Source organism: Perna viridis, chromosome 6 (genome assembly GCF_037379345.1).
Source record: "Perna viridis isolate PV_CMFRI_1.1 ecotype Kerala chromosome 6, ASM3737934v1, whole genome shotgun sequence".
In the NCBI taxonomy this organism is placed as follows: domain Eukaryota; kingdom Metazoa; phylum Mollusca; class Bivalvia; order Mytilida; family Mytilidae; genus Perna; species Perna viridis.
The window spans coordinates 33,903,025-33,924,194 of record NC_142450.1 but is presented as its reverse complement, the minus strand read 5'-3'; the positions used below and the strand labels follow the sequence as shown (position 1 = coordinate 33,924,194).

At 33.8% G+C, this 21,170-nt stretch overlaps 1 protein-coding gene across 1 annotated transcript; it reads left to right on the top strand.

Moving 5' to 3' along the window:
- Window positions 1–465: 465 nt before the first annotated feature.
- Window positions 466–21,059, top strand: LOC148614650 (parapinopsin-like). The gene is made up of 3 exons (XM_088586197.1): window positions 466–1,501; window positions 1,734–1,839; window positions 20,485–21,059. The coding sequence occupies exons 1-3, from the start codon at window positions 791–793 to the stop codon at window positions 20,790–20,792; spliced, it is 1,125 nt and encodes a 374-aa protein (XP_088442323.1). The 5' UTR covers window positions 466–790; the 3' UTR covers window positions 20,793–21,059.
- Window positions 21,060–21,170: the final 111 nt, after the last annotated feature.

The window sequence follows — 21,170 nt, the reverse complement described above, 5'->3', positions numbered from 1 at the left end:
AGCCCAGTCGCTAGGTGGACTGCCTCCAACTACTAACAGAATCCCGGTGAGGGGCGGTCGTGCGAGATCCGTAAGGATAGTCAAGATCGTAAAAACCCCCAATCATCATCACACTGTGAACTTAAATACGACGTGACTTTAATTTTATAACACATGCCATATAATTAGTATCTACAATAACTGATTCAAGTTTTTCATAGGATTGGTGTTCATTTACACCGCTGTTATCAATTGATTAATCTAAGCAGCTGGTATTTTGAGAAGACATCAATAAGATAAAAAAAAATCTAAATAGAAAACAGTAATATCATCATAACACAACCCTGTTTTACTTATTCACAAAAAGTCAATTGAAAACCTTGGAAATCAGTATTCAAAGGTAATGTCCAACTTAAGTTTTATATTAAACGACAAAGTTTATGAAATTATTAGGGTAATACTGACGTAAACATACGATAAGTTTTTCACAAGCAAATGGAAGCTGTGAAATTTCACAGCACCAACCAATCATCTGATTTGCCAATACAGTATGAGACACAATGTATCCTACACTTCATGGTCAGTATTCATGGTATATAATACAATAAAACAAGGCGGAGTTACAGACCAATTATTATACAGACTTACAGGATTACTACATGTTTTTACTTCATGGTCACTATGGCAGACAATAGGCAAAACTGAATAGCGCAAACAGGGGAGAAGTTAAGGAGATGTAACATATGACATTTTCTACATATACAGATATTGTCAGGACTTAGGAAAAACAAAACTTTTTCAAACATCAGATATGAATCGCGCGCTATTAATGGAAATTGACAAACAAGTCTTTAACTCGGAGTACGAGGAAGGACCACACGAAAAAATGACTAATTTGTCATCTATTCTAAATACTACTAACACTGAAGAAGTTCCTGAATGGCTTTATACTTTTCTCGGAGGGTGTCTCTCGGTTTTTGGTATTGTTGGGATATTTGCGAATGGAATAGCATTGTTAGTGTTCATGAAAAACAAGTCTTTACAGTCGCCAATGAATACGTTTATAATTTGCCTGCTTGTCAACGATCTTGTCATGTGTTTGATTGGCATTCCTCTGACCGCTGTTGCTAACTTTTACGGAAGTTTCGTCCACGGATTTGACACTTGTGTTTTCCAAGGCTTCATCATGTTCTTTGGCAGCATAAGTAGTTTGTTTATGTTCGGTGCTATATCGTTGTACAGATATATACTCGTCACAAACTCGTCTGCGTCTTCGTTTAATCCTACTTACAAGAATGCCAAAATAGCCATACTTACTTGTTATTGTCTCGGTCTTTTCTGGAGTATAGCACCATTTACTGAATGGACGAGCTATGAATATGAAGCTATTGGGACGACTTGTGCAGTCCGACTTAACACTGTCGACCCCGGGGCATTATCATACAATGCTTGCCTGTTTGTGTTTTGCTACCTGATGCCAATAGTTGTGATGCTGTTCTCCTACATCATGATTTATAGAAAGGTAGGCAAAGAACATTTCGTACTAAGATATAGCAATATCATGACAAATGAAGAAATACACTCACGAAGAAAGAAAACTTTTCCAAAAAATTGCATATGCTTTTAACAGATTCGTATATCACAACAAAAGCTAACAATATAATTAAACTTATAGCACGTCTTACTCATAGACCTACTGCGAATCCTACTCGATTTCACTATTTTGCCTAAAAAAAATGCGTAACATTTTTCAGTTAAAGACCGTCAACCGAACTCCAGCAGTGACTCGGAAGAGCAAAGCTGTACAATCTAGAATGAGACAGGAACGGAAAGTGATCAGAACAATTGTCCTTATGGTTGGTAAGTATATTAAATTACTTAGTTAATTATGGCAAACAAGTATGGACTGGATAATGTTCGTTATTGCGTGCTAAAATTAAGTTACTTAGGGAGGGATTCTTTGTAGCTGATATTTACTATGTTATCGTTTACCTTCGACATGTTACCAGTCTCTCTCTATTTTATTGACTGCCGTTTACCTTAGACCTGCTACCAGTCTCTCTCTATTTTATTGACTGCCGTTTACCTTAGACCTGCTACCAGTCTCTCTGTATTATATTGACTGAAATCACATGCAGTTAACACGGAAAGACTTGTAGCAAGTCTACATTTACATTATATTAAATATAAATAATTCTCCGCATTTAGTATTTTGAGATGACACCAGTAAGATCTGTAAAACTTCCTAAATATAAAATCAAGTATTATTTAAGTTATGCGTTAACTATAAACAACTACATGTTTTTTCTGTATGTTATCAAATGTCAAATATCTCACTCAGTCACTGACACTGTTCAAAAAGAAAATATATAAAGTTTAAATCGTAATTAATGCAAATAAAACAGCATTATTTCAAAATTGGTTTTAACGAAAAAAAAATCGCGCGAACGTAACAGTTGCGCGAATGAAAAAATAATATATATGTGCTCCGCCCCAATAACAGCGTCCACATTCTTTACCCTGGTGCCATCTTATTGAACTACTATGTGTTCAAATGCAATTACAGACTACTTCATGCTCAAAAGATCGTAATTAGGATAAGTGACACAATTGACAATTAATTGGACAGGGCGTGTGATTGAAAACTGAAAAAAAAGATTGAGTCGATTATTTACACAAATTGTGCATGATTCGGGCAACGTGCAAAAAAATTGTACTTCAAAATGTGTTTTACTTAAGAAAAAGCGGTGAAAATATGACGTAAGTTTTGAGCGTTCTTTCTATAGGTCTCTTTAATCATGTCAACTAATTTTGTTTTAAAAGTTGGAAAATGGTCACAATAGAAGATTCAGAGTGTTTACATGTGAATAGAACCTTGTTTTGGGTTCACTATCTTGAAAATCATAGCTATAAACGTTTTCCAATATTGGGTACTAATACTGACGACTAAAATCCATTGTTTTGTATGGAAATATACGTTAAAAAATCTATCCAATATTGAAATCTTATTGTCATTGTTAATACATGTATTTCTATTCCAATATATTCCAGTATTTGTTGAGAAATTATCCTGCTGTTGCGTGAAAAAAATATCTATGCAGTGTAACAGTGTTGGGAAATTCTTATCTCTTCATCCTTCTCTTCTAATTAGAGAGCCTATCGGTCATCTTAAAGGTTGTAAGACCCAGAAATATCTGATAGACATTCATACAGATGAAAAGTTCAATCTTAATAATTTGATGAAAAACAGATCTAAAATTCAAATTGTTATTGTACATATCAAGGTTATCCGCCTGATTTATTTCTACTAAATGTCAATGATTTTTATGGCACGAAATATTATACACATGTATTACTTAATTGAATTTTCGAACAGATCATTTAAAGCTGCATTTTTGTTAAGTGGCGAATACGCTAATTCCCATTGGTGTAACTATTAAGAGAAAGCATGGCTAATTTGGTTTTAGATTTGATGTCATGGAGCAAGCTATAAGGGTTATGCCTTAGGTCTCTAGGTATTCTACAGAAATTAAAACTGTTCCCAAAAGAATTCATGCTTAGCTGAACTTCGCAAACCTGTTCTTATAAGAATATGAAATTATAGTTCCCCAGCCCAACCCGTCAAAATGAAAAAACTGCAACAAGAATTCAATTAAAGAAAACAACTTTCGTTCTAAAAAAAATCTGCCTTCTTCAAAAGTGTTTATGATTTTAGCCCCCTTTGTTTAGATACGTGCCTGTGAAACTGAAGTAAGGAGACATATTTATACAAGTTATTTCGACTTGTTTGTGAATCCATATTGGAATGTATTGTATACTAGTTTGTAGCGCCCATGTTATTATATAAGAAAATACTGATTAAACTAAACTAACTTTTAAACGGTTCCCATACAGATTCATTCTCCCGAGGGAGCGAAGGTGGGCTCAAAACCCTGACTGACTTGGGAGGATGATACAGATTAAAAAGCATAAAAATAAATCTATGGATGCATGACATGACTCTGCTGCTTGAAAACATTAAGCTTCCTAGTAGAGTACACCCAGACTACATAGACTACCGATAATCTGATCAATTGTCAATTATTAAACAGTTAAACCTATTAGTGCGTAATATTCTCAAGGTTCACACACGTACCATTAAGTTCATCTTTGCAGTAATTAGCATGATCAAGATTTAATTACAGTAGGATTTCTTAGGGATTGATGGAAGGGAGTGGTTGTCCTTTATTTAAACTGTTTTCACTTGACGACACTTCATCAGACTTGCTCAAACCTTTCTACAATATGAGTGGCGGATCATGTCATAATAGTGATATTTCTATCGGCTTACTTTCAACAAGTATCGGCTTTCTTTTGAAAAGTAAGCCGATAGAAATAACTTTATGCGTAAAGTAAAAAACTTTACTTTTGAAATGTAAGCCGATACTTTTTAAGTTTTGCAAATCTGTCAGCCAATCAAATTCCCGTTTATATAGGATTTAAACCATTCTAAAACGTAATGGATAAAAACTTACTAAAATGTAATAATTTGTAATTCTGATTCGAGTCTGGTGCATACTTCGTTGACGACAGTAAATTTTGATTTCATTACATTCTTTATCGAAAGATGCTACTTGACTATGATTTTACGAAATTAAACTTGTTAATCAATATAATTATACATACTAAGTATTATGTAAACAGATTTGATATAAGCCAGTGGATCACTTTTCACGACACACGTGTGGGATTTGTGTACTACAACAGAGTTTTTTTCAAGTCAAATTGGGACACACACATACACAAGTGACGGATCTAGATTGCTTAGTGCCCCTATTAGGTCCAAGGGGCGACGCCCCAGAAGCACCTTGCAGATATAGAATGGATTTTCGTAGAAGAGACGGGGGAAATATGCCTAAAATAGTCTTCATAACCTTTCAGCGGTCACTTTCTCGTTGAATTAATCCAGGGAGTGTACTAGTATATGTTCCTGATTAATCAGATAGACCTTATGTCTGAGATTCCCCTCATGGTTAGATTTTAACAAAAGACGGTGTATAAAATTGAGAAAAAATGTATGAGCGTTATATATGCTTTATCTACGATAAGGCCGATCGCACCATTCTTAGAACTGATATCATAGTCAGTACAGCTTCGCTGGGGAAAGAATTCAAAGATAACGTCAAGAAAATAACTATTCTAGAGTATAGGCAGGGAAAAAAACAACAATAAAATACTACTAAATCTACTGAAATCTCGGTTAATGCAGTTTAGAATGAATATACATATGTATGGTACATATAAACAGGAATAGAAGTCTTCGGTCTTTCATTAAGCGGAAAATGGCTTTGTCAACATATAAATGTCATTTCTTTGTACGAATGTTGAAAATATATATACGCCGCATACATTGCCATGAGCATAACTAATTGCATTTTCATAACAAAATATTGTTGATAACAGACTTTCAGGAGAATTTTTTAAATGAAATAAGAAATACACCATTTTTTCAAATTTTGGGAGAGTTTAGACTTCAATTTTTTTACGATTAGTGTTGTTCTTATTTGTTATGGTTTCTTCTTGATTTTATTTTTCGTTTGTGTTTGAGTCCTTTGTTGATCGGTATAAACCTACGTTAATCGAATAAAGGAATGATAAACATAATTTTTGACGCGCCTTTTCTTTTCTATATATATATATATTTGCAGTGGTGAAGGAGAGCTTGCTTTCTAGAAAATAGACATATGTATGTATCATCATGTAGCCCAATATCTCAGCTTTACAGTGGTACCAGGAAAGTTGCTGTTACACTTAGGGTTTTGCGGTAAAATGAAAAAATGTACCCTTACCCCGCCGAAAAATCGTTTAAATTGACATATTTTTCAATGTCAAAAACCCTAGAGTATTTATGCTTCAGTAAAAATGGCTTATTTGGTATTTTCTGTTTAGTATTATCACAATTTATACTTCTTTTCGTAGTCAGAATTTATCAAAAAATGCAGAATATATCAAGAATGCGAAAATGGGATTTTCGATTTTTCGGTCGACTTTACAAGTTATTACTCCACTAAAACATCTCAAATTGGGTATCCCTCGATAGATAATTTAATTTTCTACAGAAAAAAACCACGAAAAACTAGTTTTCAAGAAAGAATTGAAAAACAAATGCTTAAAATATTACCCCTACCCTTAGAAAACTGGTCTCATTATCAAACAAAATTCTTATTCACAGCATACTAACACCGTAAAACTCTTATTTTAGGCATTCATAATAAAGATAATGATGTTCCCAATATATCTAATCAATTAAGGCGTTTAGATTTTCTTTTTTGGATTACAATAACTATAAAATCGTAAAAAGGGGAATTTCCAGAATTACAGAATTTCTTTTATAACACCCGTTATTTCACTGTTTACAGAATATCGTAGTTTAATCAAGCTTTTGTGTGATACAGTACATTAATATAGTATCTAAGCTTCGAAATTAGCCCAAGTAATAAATATTTGAACTTTTTCAAGTCAAGTGAGGTGAAAAATTGAAAAAAAAAATACCTCAGCATGAACCCAAATGTTAATTATTGATATATAAACGGTGTACAATAGACATGTTGGGTACTACTGTTTTAATTATCGATGTATCTAACATATCTTATCATTTCAGGCGAGTTATTTTCAGTTTCAATGTGACAATAATGAGTTTTTCATAAAAAGGGGAATTTTCAGACATTTATTTTTCCTTCCATTTCACCTATAATTGGCAATTATTTTCAAATACCGTACTTCAAATAAGCTTTGTATATTCAAATACAATTATATAGTGTCTTAGCTTTGTAATGAACCCAAGTAATAAATATATGAACTTTTTCAAGTCTAATTAGGTGAAAAATTGCCACCTCCACCCATGAAAAGAATACCTAAACATGAACCAAAGTGTTAATTTTTAGCACATAATTGATGTAAAAAGGACATGTTGGGTACTATTGTTTTACTTAACGATGTATGTTACATATCTACTCATTTCAGGCGAGTTATTTTCAGTTTCAATGTGACAATAATGAGTTTTTCATAAAATTGGGAATTTTCGGATTTTCACATTTTCTTCCATTTTACCTGTAATGGGCAATGTTTTTTCAAGTACCCTACTTCAAACAAGCTTTTGTATATTCAAACCCATTTATGTAGCATCTTTCTAATAAGCTAAGGCAATGCACAATTCAACGTATTCCAGGTCATTTGGACTGAAGGATGGTACCCCTACCCACTAAAATCTGCCCCCGTGTGCAAAGAAAATGATAGTGTATACCATACACGAACTGTATGCAATATCTATCTGGCATTTATTATGGAGATCGTGTGTCAATGTTTTCATTGTCTCGAAGACGACAAAATATTCAAAAAGGGAAGTTATAGAATAAAACAGATTATCACGCATTTTAGCACGTAAATTGTATATATATATATTTAAATATCACACTTTCAACATGATTTGATTTTGTATGCTATCATTATTTTTATACATATAAGTTTTCAAAGAAGCAACTACGATTAATGATTGGCATACATGTATCCAACACCATTTAAAAAATGATAATCTACCACATACGAACTCTTGATTTTACACGGAAAGTTTAGTGGGTATGGGGTACCATTCTTTCGCCAATATGGCTTGGAATACGTCAAAGAATGCATTGCCTTGGCTCATTAGAATGCGTTGATGCTACATAGATGTGTTTTATATGCAAAAGCTTGTTTGAAGTAGAGTACTATAAAAATATGCAAATTAACGTTGAAATGGAAGAAAATATGAAAATCCGAAAATTCCTCTTTGTATGAAAAAACTCATTATTGTCATATTGAAACTGAAAAATATCCGCCTGAAATTAACAGATATGTTGAATACATCGAGAAGACACTAGAACCCAACTTGTTTTTTTACGTCGATAATGTGGTAAAGATTAGCATTTGGGTTCACATTGAGGTACTTTTTTCATGGGTAGAGGTGGCAATTTTTCACCCATTTGGACTTGGAAATGTTCATATATTTATTACTTGGGCTCGTTAGAAAGCTAAGACGCTGTATAATTGTATTTGAATATATAAAAGCTTGTTTGAAGTACGGTATTTGAAAGAAATTGCCAATTATAGGTGAAATGGAAGAAAATATGAAACTCCGAAATTTCCCCTTTTTATGAAAAACTCATTATTGTCATATTGAAATTGAAAAATACGCGCATGAAATTAGCAGGTATGTTAAATACATCGTTAATTAAAACAATAGTATCAAACATGTCTATTGGACACCGTTTATATGCCAAAAATAACATTTTAGTTCATGTTGAGGCATTTTTTTTTCATGGGTAGGAGTGGCAATTTTCACCTTACTTGACTTGGAAAAGTTCAAATATTTATTACTTGGGCTCATTTTGAAGCTAAAACACTATATAAATGAACCGTGTCACACAAAAGCTTCTTTGAACTACGGTAATCTGAAAAAAATATCGTGCATGATAAGAGCATGAATTGATCAGACATGTTGGGAACATCATTATCTTTATCATGAATGCCTAAAATATGAGTTTTACAATGTCAGTATGCTGTGAATGAGAATTCTGTTTGATACTGAGATCAGTTTTCTAGGGGTAGGGGTAATATTTCAACATTTTTAAAAAAAAATTCTTCCTTGAAAAGTATTTTTTTCTGTAGGAAATTAAATTATCTATCGAGTGATACCAAAATGTGAGACGTTTTAGATGAGTAATAACTTGTAGAGTCGAATTTATGTGACTTTTGACCGAAAAATCAAAAATCCCATATTCTGCATTTTGTGATAAATTCTGACAACGAAAATCGCCAAAAATCATCAAACGAACAACAGAAGTATAATTGTGATAGTACTAAAAAGAAAATACCAAATAATTCATTTTTAACTAAAACATAAATACTCTATGGGTTTTGACATTGAAAAATATGTCAATTTAAGCGATTTTTCGGCAGGGTAGCGGTACATTTTTTCCATTTTACCCCATAACTCTAAGTGTTACCGCAACTTTCCTGGTACCATTGTAAAGCTGAGACATTGGACTACACGATAATATCTAAATTTGTTTAGTTTGTTTACACATGCTATCCCAGGAAGGCTTAGATCCTCAAACAGTTAAGTCACAAAAATCTTGGCGTTTTGATCCAGTGGTGGTACAAATATAGGCTTATACTGAAAAAGAATCCGAGAATATGCTTTGGCGACAAATTGATTTGGTAATGGGAGGTATAAAGGTACCGAAAAATCACCATGAAGTTGATGAGTGGGGGTGTACGGTGGACCCTCCCAGTCCATGGACTAAATCTTTTGACTTTGGATCAGTTAGATAATTAAATGCGTAAAAAAATGTAGTCTATTTAGCTGAACTAATAGAAAGAAAGGGTTTTGTTATACCTCGGGATTTCGTTAATCTTTGCTAGATGGCCATAAGTTTATTCTCTTTAACATATTTGGAATTCCTGATTTTCAAGTAACATTTGCATTTAACTTACCTTATTGGAAAGGCGAATTACAAGAGGTCCCAAGTTTATTTCAACAGTTTCATTTAAAACTGATCTTTTTTAATTGCATCTGTTGAAACTTGAGCAGGGACTAAAATAAGATGCAGCTTTTTGGTCAGTCATACTTCTCGTACTCGGATACCCTTGTTTTTAAAGTTGACAGATTTCTTCAACTACAGTCTTGGATATACAGTTATACAATATACAAAGAAGAGACTTTCCAGTACCTTGAAAGGTCAAGCTCACACGCATACATTTTTTTGTATGTTGTATTGAAAGGCTTTATAAAAGTCGAGACTGTAATTTCCCACGTGCAGAAACAAAACGAAAACTAATATTAATTGTGTTGGACACCAATATGGATTCCTATTGCCACAGAAGATCCCAAAATCATTTTTACGGCTCAATGAAATTGTTTATATGTTTTTTTTTATTTTCTTTAAAAAAAATTCTCGACCTGCAGCCATCTTGGAATGGCAGCCATTTTTTAAATTTTAAATTTTGCTGATTGGAAGCTCTTTTAAACCAAGTCTCTACATTTTTTTCTCTCCATTTTTTTGATTTTTCCCGTCTTTACACGGCGGCCAGGTTTGAATTTTCAAAATGTTTGGCAACATTTATATATGGTCCCTATTTCTGTGCCAAGTTTGGTTTAAATTCATTCAGCCGTTTCAAGGGAGTTCCGCAGACAACAGTAACAGACTATGCCAAGTAAAGTTAGAACAAAAACAACTTGTTACCCCGCTACGTTTAGGGAGCATAGTTAACCGTGTAGACTTATTGGTGCATTCAAAAACTTACAAAAATAGATACCGAAATGCAGACAAAATTTGAAATTTGAAAAATCATACTTGAAACTTCTGAGACTCGAAAGTTTAAAAAAATGATGTATTAATTACAAGACAGTGAAATTATTAATAGAAAACAATAAAAACCTTTTACTGAATGCAGCTTTATAATATTTAAAGAGAGCGATAATGAAACATTGGAAATTACTCCAATGCATAATTAAAAATGCACTTTGGTCTTTTGTAGTCTATAGCTAAAGTAAAAAGTTACAAGAAATTCTTACAGAAATATAAAATGAAATGCAGCTAGATACACCCACAGTGGTAGAACCCTGCATGACAGATGGGGCAAATATGGACACAATTCAAGCTGAATACATGCAGCTTTGAATTTATAATTAGTGTGAAGGTATTACTCAATATTGTACAACACTGGAACTATCCCGTAGGAAATCAATCTCTCAATTATATTCATGAGTTGGAGGTGCGTTCGACCAACTCGGCTTAAATGATGTAAACTGTGAAGCTACCTACATGTATGTACATATTTTAATAGGGCATGGTCTGAGATAACCTCCGTGCACCCCACTAATCAACCAAAACATGATTTGCAGGAACCCTTATACCTTCCATTAACAAATCATTTTATCACAAAAAAATAAACTGAAGCATTTTTGTATTTTGTGGGCACTTTTTGTCCTTTGTAGAGGAAAAAAAATCAATGTTTTTGTTTTTTTTTATTCTTCTAACTTCTACTTTGTTCAAATCAAAGTACATTTTGTCAGAAAGTCAAATATATTAGCTTTCCATTGGTACCAAAAAGTTGCAGTTAAAAAAAATATGTACCCCTATCCCATCGAAAAAGCGCTTAAATTGCACATTTTTTTAGAGTAATTATGCTTCAGTAAAAAATGGCTTATTTAGTATTTTCTATTTAGTATTATCATAATTAATATTTCTGGGGTTCTTTTGATGACTTGTGTCGATTTCAAAGTCAGAATTGATCAACAATTGCAAAATATGAGATTTTCGATTTTTTGGACTATATATAACCTTCTTTGTACTTCTTACACGATTATCATAAATACATTGGACATATGTAAAACTTTGCGGCGGACACAGTTTTTACCAAAGGGGAGCCTGGGATGTCCTAAAATAATGTAAAAATGGGTCAATGACAGAAATGACCGGGTTCACCGGAAATGTTAAAAAAATACATCAAGTCGGTAAACAGGAATTAGGAGCGCGAATGACCTGAATTCGCATTCCAGGATATGCGAACCGAATATCTAGGTGCTATGATTTATAGTTGCTAAGAAAAATGTTACGAAAATATTCTCACCGAAAATTGCCATTCACCATTTTATAAGCCATTTTGCTCGAGTGCAACCCGACCAAAATATACATCATATTAATGGAGTTTATAATAGGAAAAGGTCCCCTTACAATATAACAAATTAAGCAAACGAACGTCTAACGGATTAAAAAAATAGAAAGGTCAGCTGTCAATTACCTATCAGACGAAGAGTTACTGTTTTGAACGTGCAGAAAACGAATATGCATCTAGTATAGCGCATTCAGAACGATTTTTAACGAACGAAGAACGAACACGAAAGCGGAAACGGATCTGTATACGCATCATAAACGATCTAAACGCATTGAAAACGGGTAGCTAACGAATGGAATGAACGCATAGCGGAAGGATAACGAATCTAATCGATTTCGTTGCATTTGGGAATAGAATGCATAAAAATCAGTACGTTGAAAAAATGAAGCAATATAAAAGGAAGGAAACAGCACCCCTGTTTTTTTTCGTATAAAATGTGATTAATGTCATGGAAGTTGCAGGACCTTCAAAGCATGTCGCGCGAAATCTTAAAAACGAATGGTTATCTATTACTAGTATACTGGATTATTGTATGGTTTCCTGTCGTTTAAATTTGATATATTTTGTTGATAAATGTAAGAGCTTGTCTGATAACAAAGAGTCCTACTACATGTTGATTGCTTTACACGGCCCATTAATTGACACGTCACAGCTTGTGTCTTTCCATAAGCTTTTCTCTAAAGTCTTATTGTTGCATTTAGAACTCGATTGCGGGAGTTTTAATTGATACTTTGGCTTTAACCTCTTACAATGATATTATCGTTACAACTCTGCCATATTAGACACTTACATACATATACATCAGTGTTAAAAAATCAGTAGTATATAATGGCTGTGAATTATGTTTTCCTTCATATATTTGAAAAATGAAATGGAAAATCAAAGAGAATTACCCATACTAACCAAACTTTAATATGAAGTCAATTTATCATGAAGTTCGATAGTCTATTGCCGCTTTTAGTCTCACCAAAGTGGTAAAGCGGTAAGTAAGTTTCGTTGTTTTCTTTTTTCGTTCTGTTGATTTTTGAAATTCGTGATCTCTAAGAATATCATGAGAGATCTGCAGATAACCATAGTCAAAATCTGCTTTTATTTAAATTCTGTGGTTGCTTTCGATTTTTCAAATAAAAATACCAAAATACGTATCTACTTGTATCGAGATTTGTGAAAAGCTTTCCTTGAACGAAAAAAGTCACTTCTAGTTGTAAAGTGTTTTCATATCAAAATAAAGATACTGAAAGCAACCAAATTTATTCAAAAATAAATTTGAAAGATGGAAACGAATGTTGACTGGACAGTAAAAGCTCTGAAAAACGTTTTGATAATTGCAAAACGCTCACTGAACGTTCTTTGGCGTTCGTTGCAACGTTCTCAAACGAATAACAACGAATAAGAACGAATGCAAAATGAATTGAATTCTAGACGAGCGTTTAACAAAATTGCAGTTCGTTCCCAGTTCGTTGCCACAAGAAAAAGGGAGGGAGGGGTTGGGTTGGGCAATTTAGCCTCCTGTGGCGGAGCGCAAAGGTCCCTAGTCGTATCGAATACCACAGCAGGGTTCTTTAACGTGCGAGGAACGTGCCTGACAGCTTTTCCAACACGTGCACCACTATGGTTTGCGGTCAGGTTTTCCGTATTACAGCCTGACAACCCCAGCATGTAACACGCCAGGGGTACCCCATTCCACCACCTGGGGCACACAACCCAGTTGCTCTGTGGGCAGAGCGCCTAGCCCCTGGCTACGTTTCTGAGCACTATTTAGTCGCCTTGTACGACAAGCTTAGCGCTGCTGCAGGCCTATTCTTTTAACACCCGGACCTGCACGATGCTTGACCAATTCAAGCACCTTAACGAACATGAATATTTATCGAACTATACTGCTATTTAAGACTGTTCCACTATACAAATAAAAGAACACACCAATAAATCAAAGTACTCATGTACTGAATCAATTTATATCCATTGTTTGAAATTTTACGCCTCAAATAATCGTCAAGTAAAAATATTGGATAATAGGGAAGTACAGGGGTCGAATTCAAACGTATCTGAACACAAAATTATTATTTTAAAAGGTTAATATTGAACTCTGATTCATTTTGAATACACCATTCTGATTACAAAGGACATTTCCAAAAAATACACACCCACAAATTTATGATGCATGGTAGCAGTTCGCCAGTTTGCGTGATATTCAGGTTCGATGTCGGTGAAACAGGAAATAGTCAATTAAGCGGGGATATGGGCCCCCCTATGCACCCAGAACCTCTGGCTTATTTGACGCAAAAATCTGCTTTCTTGTTTGCCGACACTTAAATTTACATGAATACAAAGTCCTTTTGGTGGAATATTTGAAAAAATATGGAAATTTATAACAAAATATTCAGGGTTAATATATTTCCTGTATTTTAAATAGAGTTTGGAATTTGTCTCACCACAAAAGAAGTGACTGAGAATCAGTTGTTGGTCGATATCTATTCTATAGCTTTCACAACCTTGTTATGAACTACTTTGGTGTCTAGTTAGTAAAAACGTGTATGGCAGGTGATATCGATTTTAGATGGCGAGCATAACGATATCTCGTTACAGCCCAGTAAGAACTGGTTAAAACGAGTTTTATCTTCGCATCAAAACTGAACTACAAGACCATCAGTTCTTATAAACATTTTAAACAAAGCGCCAAGTTTACCACATATAAAGGGGAAATCAAGGAAGCCAGGATTCGAACGGCAACGAAAAACATCGCTGAGGGACAAGAAATTAAATAGAATATCCGCGTCCAAAAGTTTTACAGGATTCTTTATTTTTTTCTTTTCTGATTTCCAAATAAATGTTGATCCGGTTTTCCAATTTCCAAAAAACCGTGTCATCGCAGTCCTTTTCGGGAGGCTTTATCGCATCACAAGGTGAGTGGGAATGTAAGGTTGTTTTATGCATAAACGTTAACCTTTAGTCTGATGCAAATGCTTTCCCCCGTACATTCTGACAGGATTCCAGGTGTATTTTCATGCTAAAACTGATAGGACATTTATAAACTTTTGTATTATAAATGTATTGATGAAAAAAGCACCTATATAAAGAAGTTTTTCTCAAATTTTAATTCAGTTTACTTATTTTATTAACAATAATACTGTACTGATTTCATGCTTTAAACCATACCTAAGAGTAATTTCTAATATAAAAGATAGGGTACACACTTTTTATTGCACACATAAAGGACATTAACATTTTTTTTGTAATTTTAAAAGATGAGAAAAGGTTTTTTAATGAGAATATGCATCGGACCCATCTCCACAGCCGAATATTGACAGTTTTTTTTTACAGCTCCCATTGTGGATGGGAAAGCGTGTAGAATCATTTGCAGTCGATGAAATGCACACGTCGAGTTAAAGAGGGGTTCCCATAACATAGGTGTTCTCTCGAAGTGGGCAGGGGGCTGTAAATATCACAAGAACCGTCCAACCTGGAAATTTGTATGGGAAATACATCTATTTATTTGCAGTCGATTGATACGAAGTTTGAAAAAAAAATCATCTTACATAATGAACCGGTATATTTAAAAGGGGTCCGTCCCCTGACCGTCTTGGTTGTTGTACCTTGATATGTATTTTATCTACTTGTGTAACAATATCTTCGTATTGCATGTATTACATGAATTGCATCCAACTAAAATTCACTTAACGGAAATGTTGATGAAGGATTGGCTAGGAATATTTCTATGGATCAAGGGCACGTTACCAAGAAATATGTCGTTCAGTTATTATATGATCATGTAAATCTTGCAAATTCTAGTTTGTTTTCCATTTTAATTCCCACATGCACCATTAATTAAATCTTATCCAATAAATATGGTCCCTATATGGTTTATCAGCCTTCAGTCAATGAACACCCTGTGATTTATTGATACACTTAGAGAGTAATATATATATTGTAACACGAGGCAAACGTTATACAATTTTTATCCGAACATACAATACTGATTTATATACATGTAGATTCACTAAAATTGTAGAATGTTTTCTCGAAGTTTTCTTAAAAAAATGAGTCTCACCGAGGTTTAGCAACTAAGAAAGTCTGACTCAGAACTATGCAAATATCGAAACTGGTAGATAACGAGGTATAGAAAGAAAGAAAAAAAAAGCAAAATAATCATTATGTAAGAATAAATAAATAGACGATGAATCGAAAGTTCTTCGGTTCTCTGTCGGGGAAAACCATCTCTAAAATCATTGCAATACATTCATTTTTTTAATTTCAGATGTCAACGAAAAAGCCATTTGTTCTTCATAACCTTTTTGATTTTATAATTTTGAGAAATTTTCTCTTTTATCATATTATGTATCTACTAAATTTGTCGGTTTGATACAGTAAAATAAGGTCATAGGGATGTTTCCTGGTTGCGGAACCAACTACTGAATTTAGACTTATGTAGAATCACTTTCCTAATACTTATAACGATCTTTTTCATTGGTCAGTTTAATTATGACACGAATGAAAAAAGTATCGGCTTACGTATCATAGGGAAAACGGTAGTATTTATTTTCCCACAGCCGACAGTACTAACCTTTTCAAGTTTTTCAGTAATTTCTAATTAAAACTAGGACTCAGAAACCATAATTTGTTGTACTATCATTCCGAGATCGAAAAATCACTATGGAAATAGAGGTTGACCATCTTTTTTTTAAGCACCATCACAAGTTTGAAGGTGCCGGAAGTTTTGCATTTTTTTGGTTCCGCACTCATTTGCAGTCTTTTTAAAAGTTGATAAACTATGCATTTTGCAGGATAAAAAAATAAACTTAATTTTTTTAAAAAACTTTAAACCTTTAAGAATCTGGGAGAGAAAAATTATCATTACAAACTTTGTCAGTACACTAATCTGTCCTTTCATAGTTCTACTTCCTTTCATCTGAATAGGGTACACGATTGGTCAACCTAATGCAGGGAAATAAATACTACTATTTTCCCAAGCCGGTACTTTTTTCTTTATGCATAAAGTTTTTCTATCGGTTTACTATTTTAAAGTAAGCCGATACTTTTTGAAAGTAAGCCGATACTTTTTAAAAAATAAGCCGATAGAAATATCCCTATTATGACACGAACCGCAACTAATACTACAATAACTTGATAAAATAGCTACTGATTAGCCTTCTATGCTTACTGTAGGGAAATCGGTCTTTTCTCCTAATTTACTGTTTTACTGTATAGATAGGTGATTTCTCTTGAACCAAAACTCTGAGACACATGACTATACTTGTGAGTGTAGCATTTTATTACAATTATGAAAAAAATCAGTGGTAAAACTCATACTTCGGTTAATATTGCAAATGAAATGTTTTAACTGTTTAAAAAGGATACATGTTGTCTGATATAAATATTAACATACATATGGTAGAATCATAGGTGTCAATGTGTCCGTATAACTGTCTGTCATTTCGTGGTAAGCAAAAATATTATTGGAGAGCATATAAGGTGGAAGGAATGAAAGTTGACATTGATTTCCTACGTGCATACGAGTATTTTAATTCTTTACTTAACCTGATTTACGAATGACATGGTTAACCTCCGAAAGACAGTTTTTACAGATGAATGAGGGTTTCATGATGTTGTAGTATGCAATACAGATTTCTCTACATTGGTTGCCTGGTCTAAGTTAGACACGTATCTGGCCGAAAATGACACATCCCAATTTTCTCTCTATTAGTTTCAATTTAATTTTTTTCTATACTAAAAGCGTCTTGCCTTTGAACGATATCATACCAATTTACAACGAAGACAAGAAGAATGAGTACTTGCTACAATAGAATGTTGAATGAACATATTTCTTCCCGAGTTTATTTTTGCGTAGTACATCTATTACAGGATAAAAATCGGAACTTTATTGCACTGAAGGCTAGAAACCACTAATTCCACTCCCCATAGGCTTCTATGCTAATTTCACAATATTCAATGGCTTCTCTGGACTTTACCTTAACTTTAACCTGCAGAGGACTATATATTAGCATGATTCTACATATGTCAGCTCACAATCCTCAGAATGGCATGTGGGGTTAGCAGACTTGCAGTGCAGTACTGGTCACCGGAAGTGAAGGGTCTATAAATAGCTTGGCAAATCCCAGTGTTTTCACAAGATAGGGGTATATTTAGAAATCATTATGGAGATTAGGCTTCACATCACAAGAAGCAAAATGCACCTATAAAATGTACAGAAATGTTTTTCCTTTCAGAAACTGTTTAATTTTTTTAAATAAGATGAGAACTTTTTTCATAGCACTATGAGGAACAGGGGTAATTTCTGCGTAGGACTATTTTTGCGTACGTTCCAAATGCTCATTGGTTGAATTGGTGGTCTGTAACCTAAGCGTTTATTACTCTCTTTAGACAATTTCTTTATTTTAACTCATATCGCAGAGTAGATTTGGCCATTCATTATTTGTTTCATAAGTGTTCTCCGTTAATTATAAGCGTATTGATTACAAAGAACCAAATTAACTCATTATGACATAAAACAAAGAATTAGGAATAATGAAGCGAAATGGCAATCTATTGTGTAACATGTCAATATCGCTAAATGTCATTTGTGTTTCTCAATTAACAGTATGGCTTCCATCTTTGTTGTTGTTGTGCATAGTCTGCAGTTCGAACTATATTGTGACAGCCTGTGTTTGCATAAATATACCGACAATTTTTATCTTGTGTTTAAAATACTAAACAAGGTTATACAACTATGTATTTCCGACACCAAGACAGGAATTATACTTTCGTGTTTTTTTTGTCTTCCGTATGCTTCTTTGTTTGTTTTTGAGAGGCAGAGGTCACTTACCTTAACGATGCACTTAGTCAGGCTTTCTCAGTTTTTGGTTGAGCTCAGTTTGCTCAATGCCCTTTATTCCCCGATTTTTTTTTAATTTATCATTTGTCTTGTCTCCTCTTTTCAGCTCGTCCAATGCAACGTTTTCGCTCTGTGAAGACCGGATACCATATACAATAATTGTCTATATTCGAGTTGTATCAGTCTGCAAGTTTGGAAAAAGGACAAGTTTTGATCAAATAATTATACATCTTTCGAAAAGTTTGGCTATATATGGCATGTTTCCCCTTAAGTATTAATATCTATATTATTACTGGTTGAATGTCGAGTAATTGTCCTAATTTCCGTTCCCTCTGATATCTCCATTGCTTGTATATATATATGAATCATTCCTTGTTGAAACAATAACGTACCTTCTTAAATTATTCATGTCCGTAAGTGTTCATCGGTCACAATCTAAATCAATGTTCTTTCTAATGTAAATCTTTGATACATGAAATCCATTACAGCCAATTTACCATATTGGAGTTCTTCTAATTTTATTGACATCTTCCCTATATATGACATCTTTATTACGATATATTAGACAATCTTAAACCAGGAGATACCGCATCTAACTATATTTCACAATTGTTTTTCTTCTGACACATAACCGTAAGTTACATTCAAACTCAACTCATATCACAAAAAATGTTTTGCATAGCTCAGCTTTGTTTAAAACAACTTACTGCATCGTAAGTGCATGGTTTTCTCATTCTCTCTCTTTTCTCGTTATGAGGGTAATATTTAGTTTTCAAATTTCAGGGCCCGGTTTTGTAAAGAATCTCAAGTTGAGATGTTCCTCAAATTATTCCTCAACTCAAATTTCGACCAATCAAATCACTTGATATTGAAGATTTGAGGAAAAATTCAAGGATTTGAAGCAAACAACAATTTTAGATCTTATATGAAACTCAGGCATGATGTTATTGTAACATTGATTTCGGGGATGATTTATCATTTTGCAGACGAATACATCTGTTACTTAAGTTCTAATCTAGCGATTTTGAACTTAATAGGTCCCCTCCAAATCACACACTTGTTCCTCGTAACATTGGACAACTAAATTGTTAATCAAGATTGCTGATTTCTGTGTGCTTTATAAATTATTCGTTGGTGTTTAATAATAAAAATAATACGCTCCCAACTTTTGATAGATATTGACATGTACTGTTACAACGAAATGGGAAATTCTTCTCGTGAAAAAAATTATTAGTAATTATTTGTTGCTAAAGATACGTTTTATGCAAACAATGTATTTGTAACACTATAATACAGCCAGTGAAACAGCCATCATTCAACTTTATAGTTGGTAGTCATTGCATCTCTCCCAAGCAGATGGAATTATGGTTTACTGAGAGTGAGAACGATGCGTTCAAGTGCTGAAATGTCTACTTGCCGACTGTTGCGTCTGTGAGTTAGCGCATATGCCTCGTTGTGTCGGGCTAGTACAAAAGTAGTGTCTAATTATTCTAAAATTATTCTAAGGAATCATTAGAAAATTAACATTGTGACTTCAATTCGCAGCTGAGATTTATAGAAAAAAGGAGATTTTGATGGACTCACAGCTTTCTTGTTATCTTATAAATCCAAAACGTGATTCATAGCTCTTTTGAAACAATAATTACCTGCTTAGATGAAAACTGTAATATTTGGGCGTAACTTAGTTTTAGAAGCAAGATACAAGTCAGTTGGCTTGTGGGTGTTACAATCGCATTTTCATTGAATAACGCCTCTTTGTTTCGTTACTAGGCGTTGACCCTGGACTGTTCCCCTTTTTGGCACGCAGAATATATTATTATCAAGAGGACCAATCAAAATAATATATTCCAAGACACAAAAGAACATATTCAAAGGCAACGTCTCCACACACACACACACACACACACACACACACACACACACAGAAATCAGAAATTTTTATCATATTAAGATATATATGCGCTTGTTTTTATTTTTTTCAGTTGCATTCTTGCTATCCTGGTCACCGTATGCTGCCGTGGCATTTTGGAGAGCATTTGGATTCGGGAACCTGCCTGCTGTAGTGAGTGGAGTTCCGTCCCTTCTGGCAAAGTCATCTGTCCTCTGGGATCCGTTTATTTACGCCTTTACAAATTCGCAATTTCGGGAGGCTTTGACGGATTTACTCCCTTGTAAAAAGTTAAGAGTTAAACTGAATTTAGTCAGTGAAGCAATATTGCCTCATGATTCTCAGACTAAGAATACTGGAAATGGAACAAAAGTTGTGCTGGTATCTATATCACCGACTTAAGACATGGTGTTATATTGGATCGTAGAAAGACAATCGGTGCAAAAATTCAAATAGCCATATTGTAATTGTTAATGTTTTACAGAAAAAAATAGACAAGATAGATGTGAGGGTTTCAGTAATGACATTTATCGGAGTGGTCATGTCAATTATGTGTATAATTGATCTTAACTTTATTCTTTTCGTTGTTATAACATTAAAGTAATTCAACAAATGTGCAGCATTCACGAAAATGTCACTGCAAGTCAAAATAAAAGCTAAAAATGAAAACACCCGATGTTTGATGCAAGTCGTATATTTCTGCAAAAACATTATTATTTACTCTCGAGTTAAGCTGTGTCTTGAATTCCAGCTACCGACAGTGGTTGCTCATTCTAAATC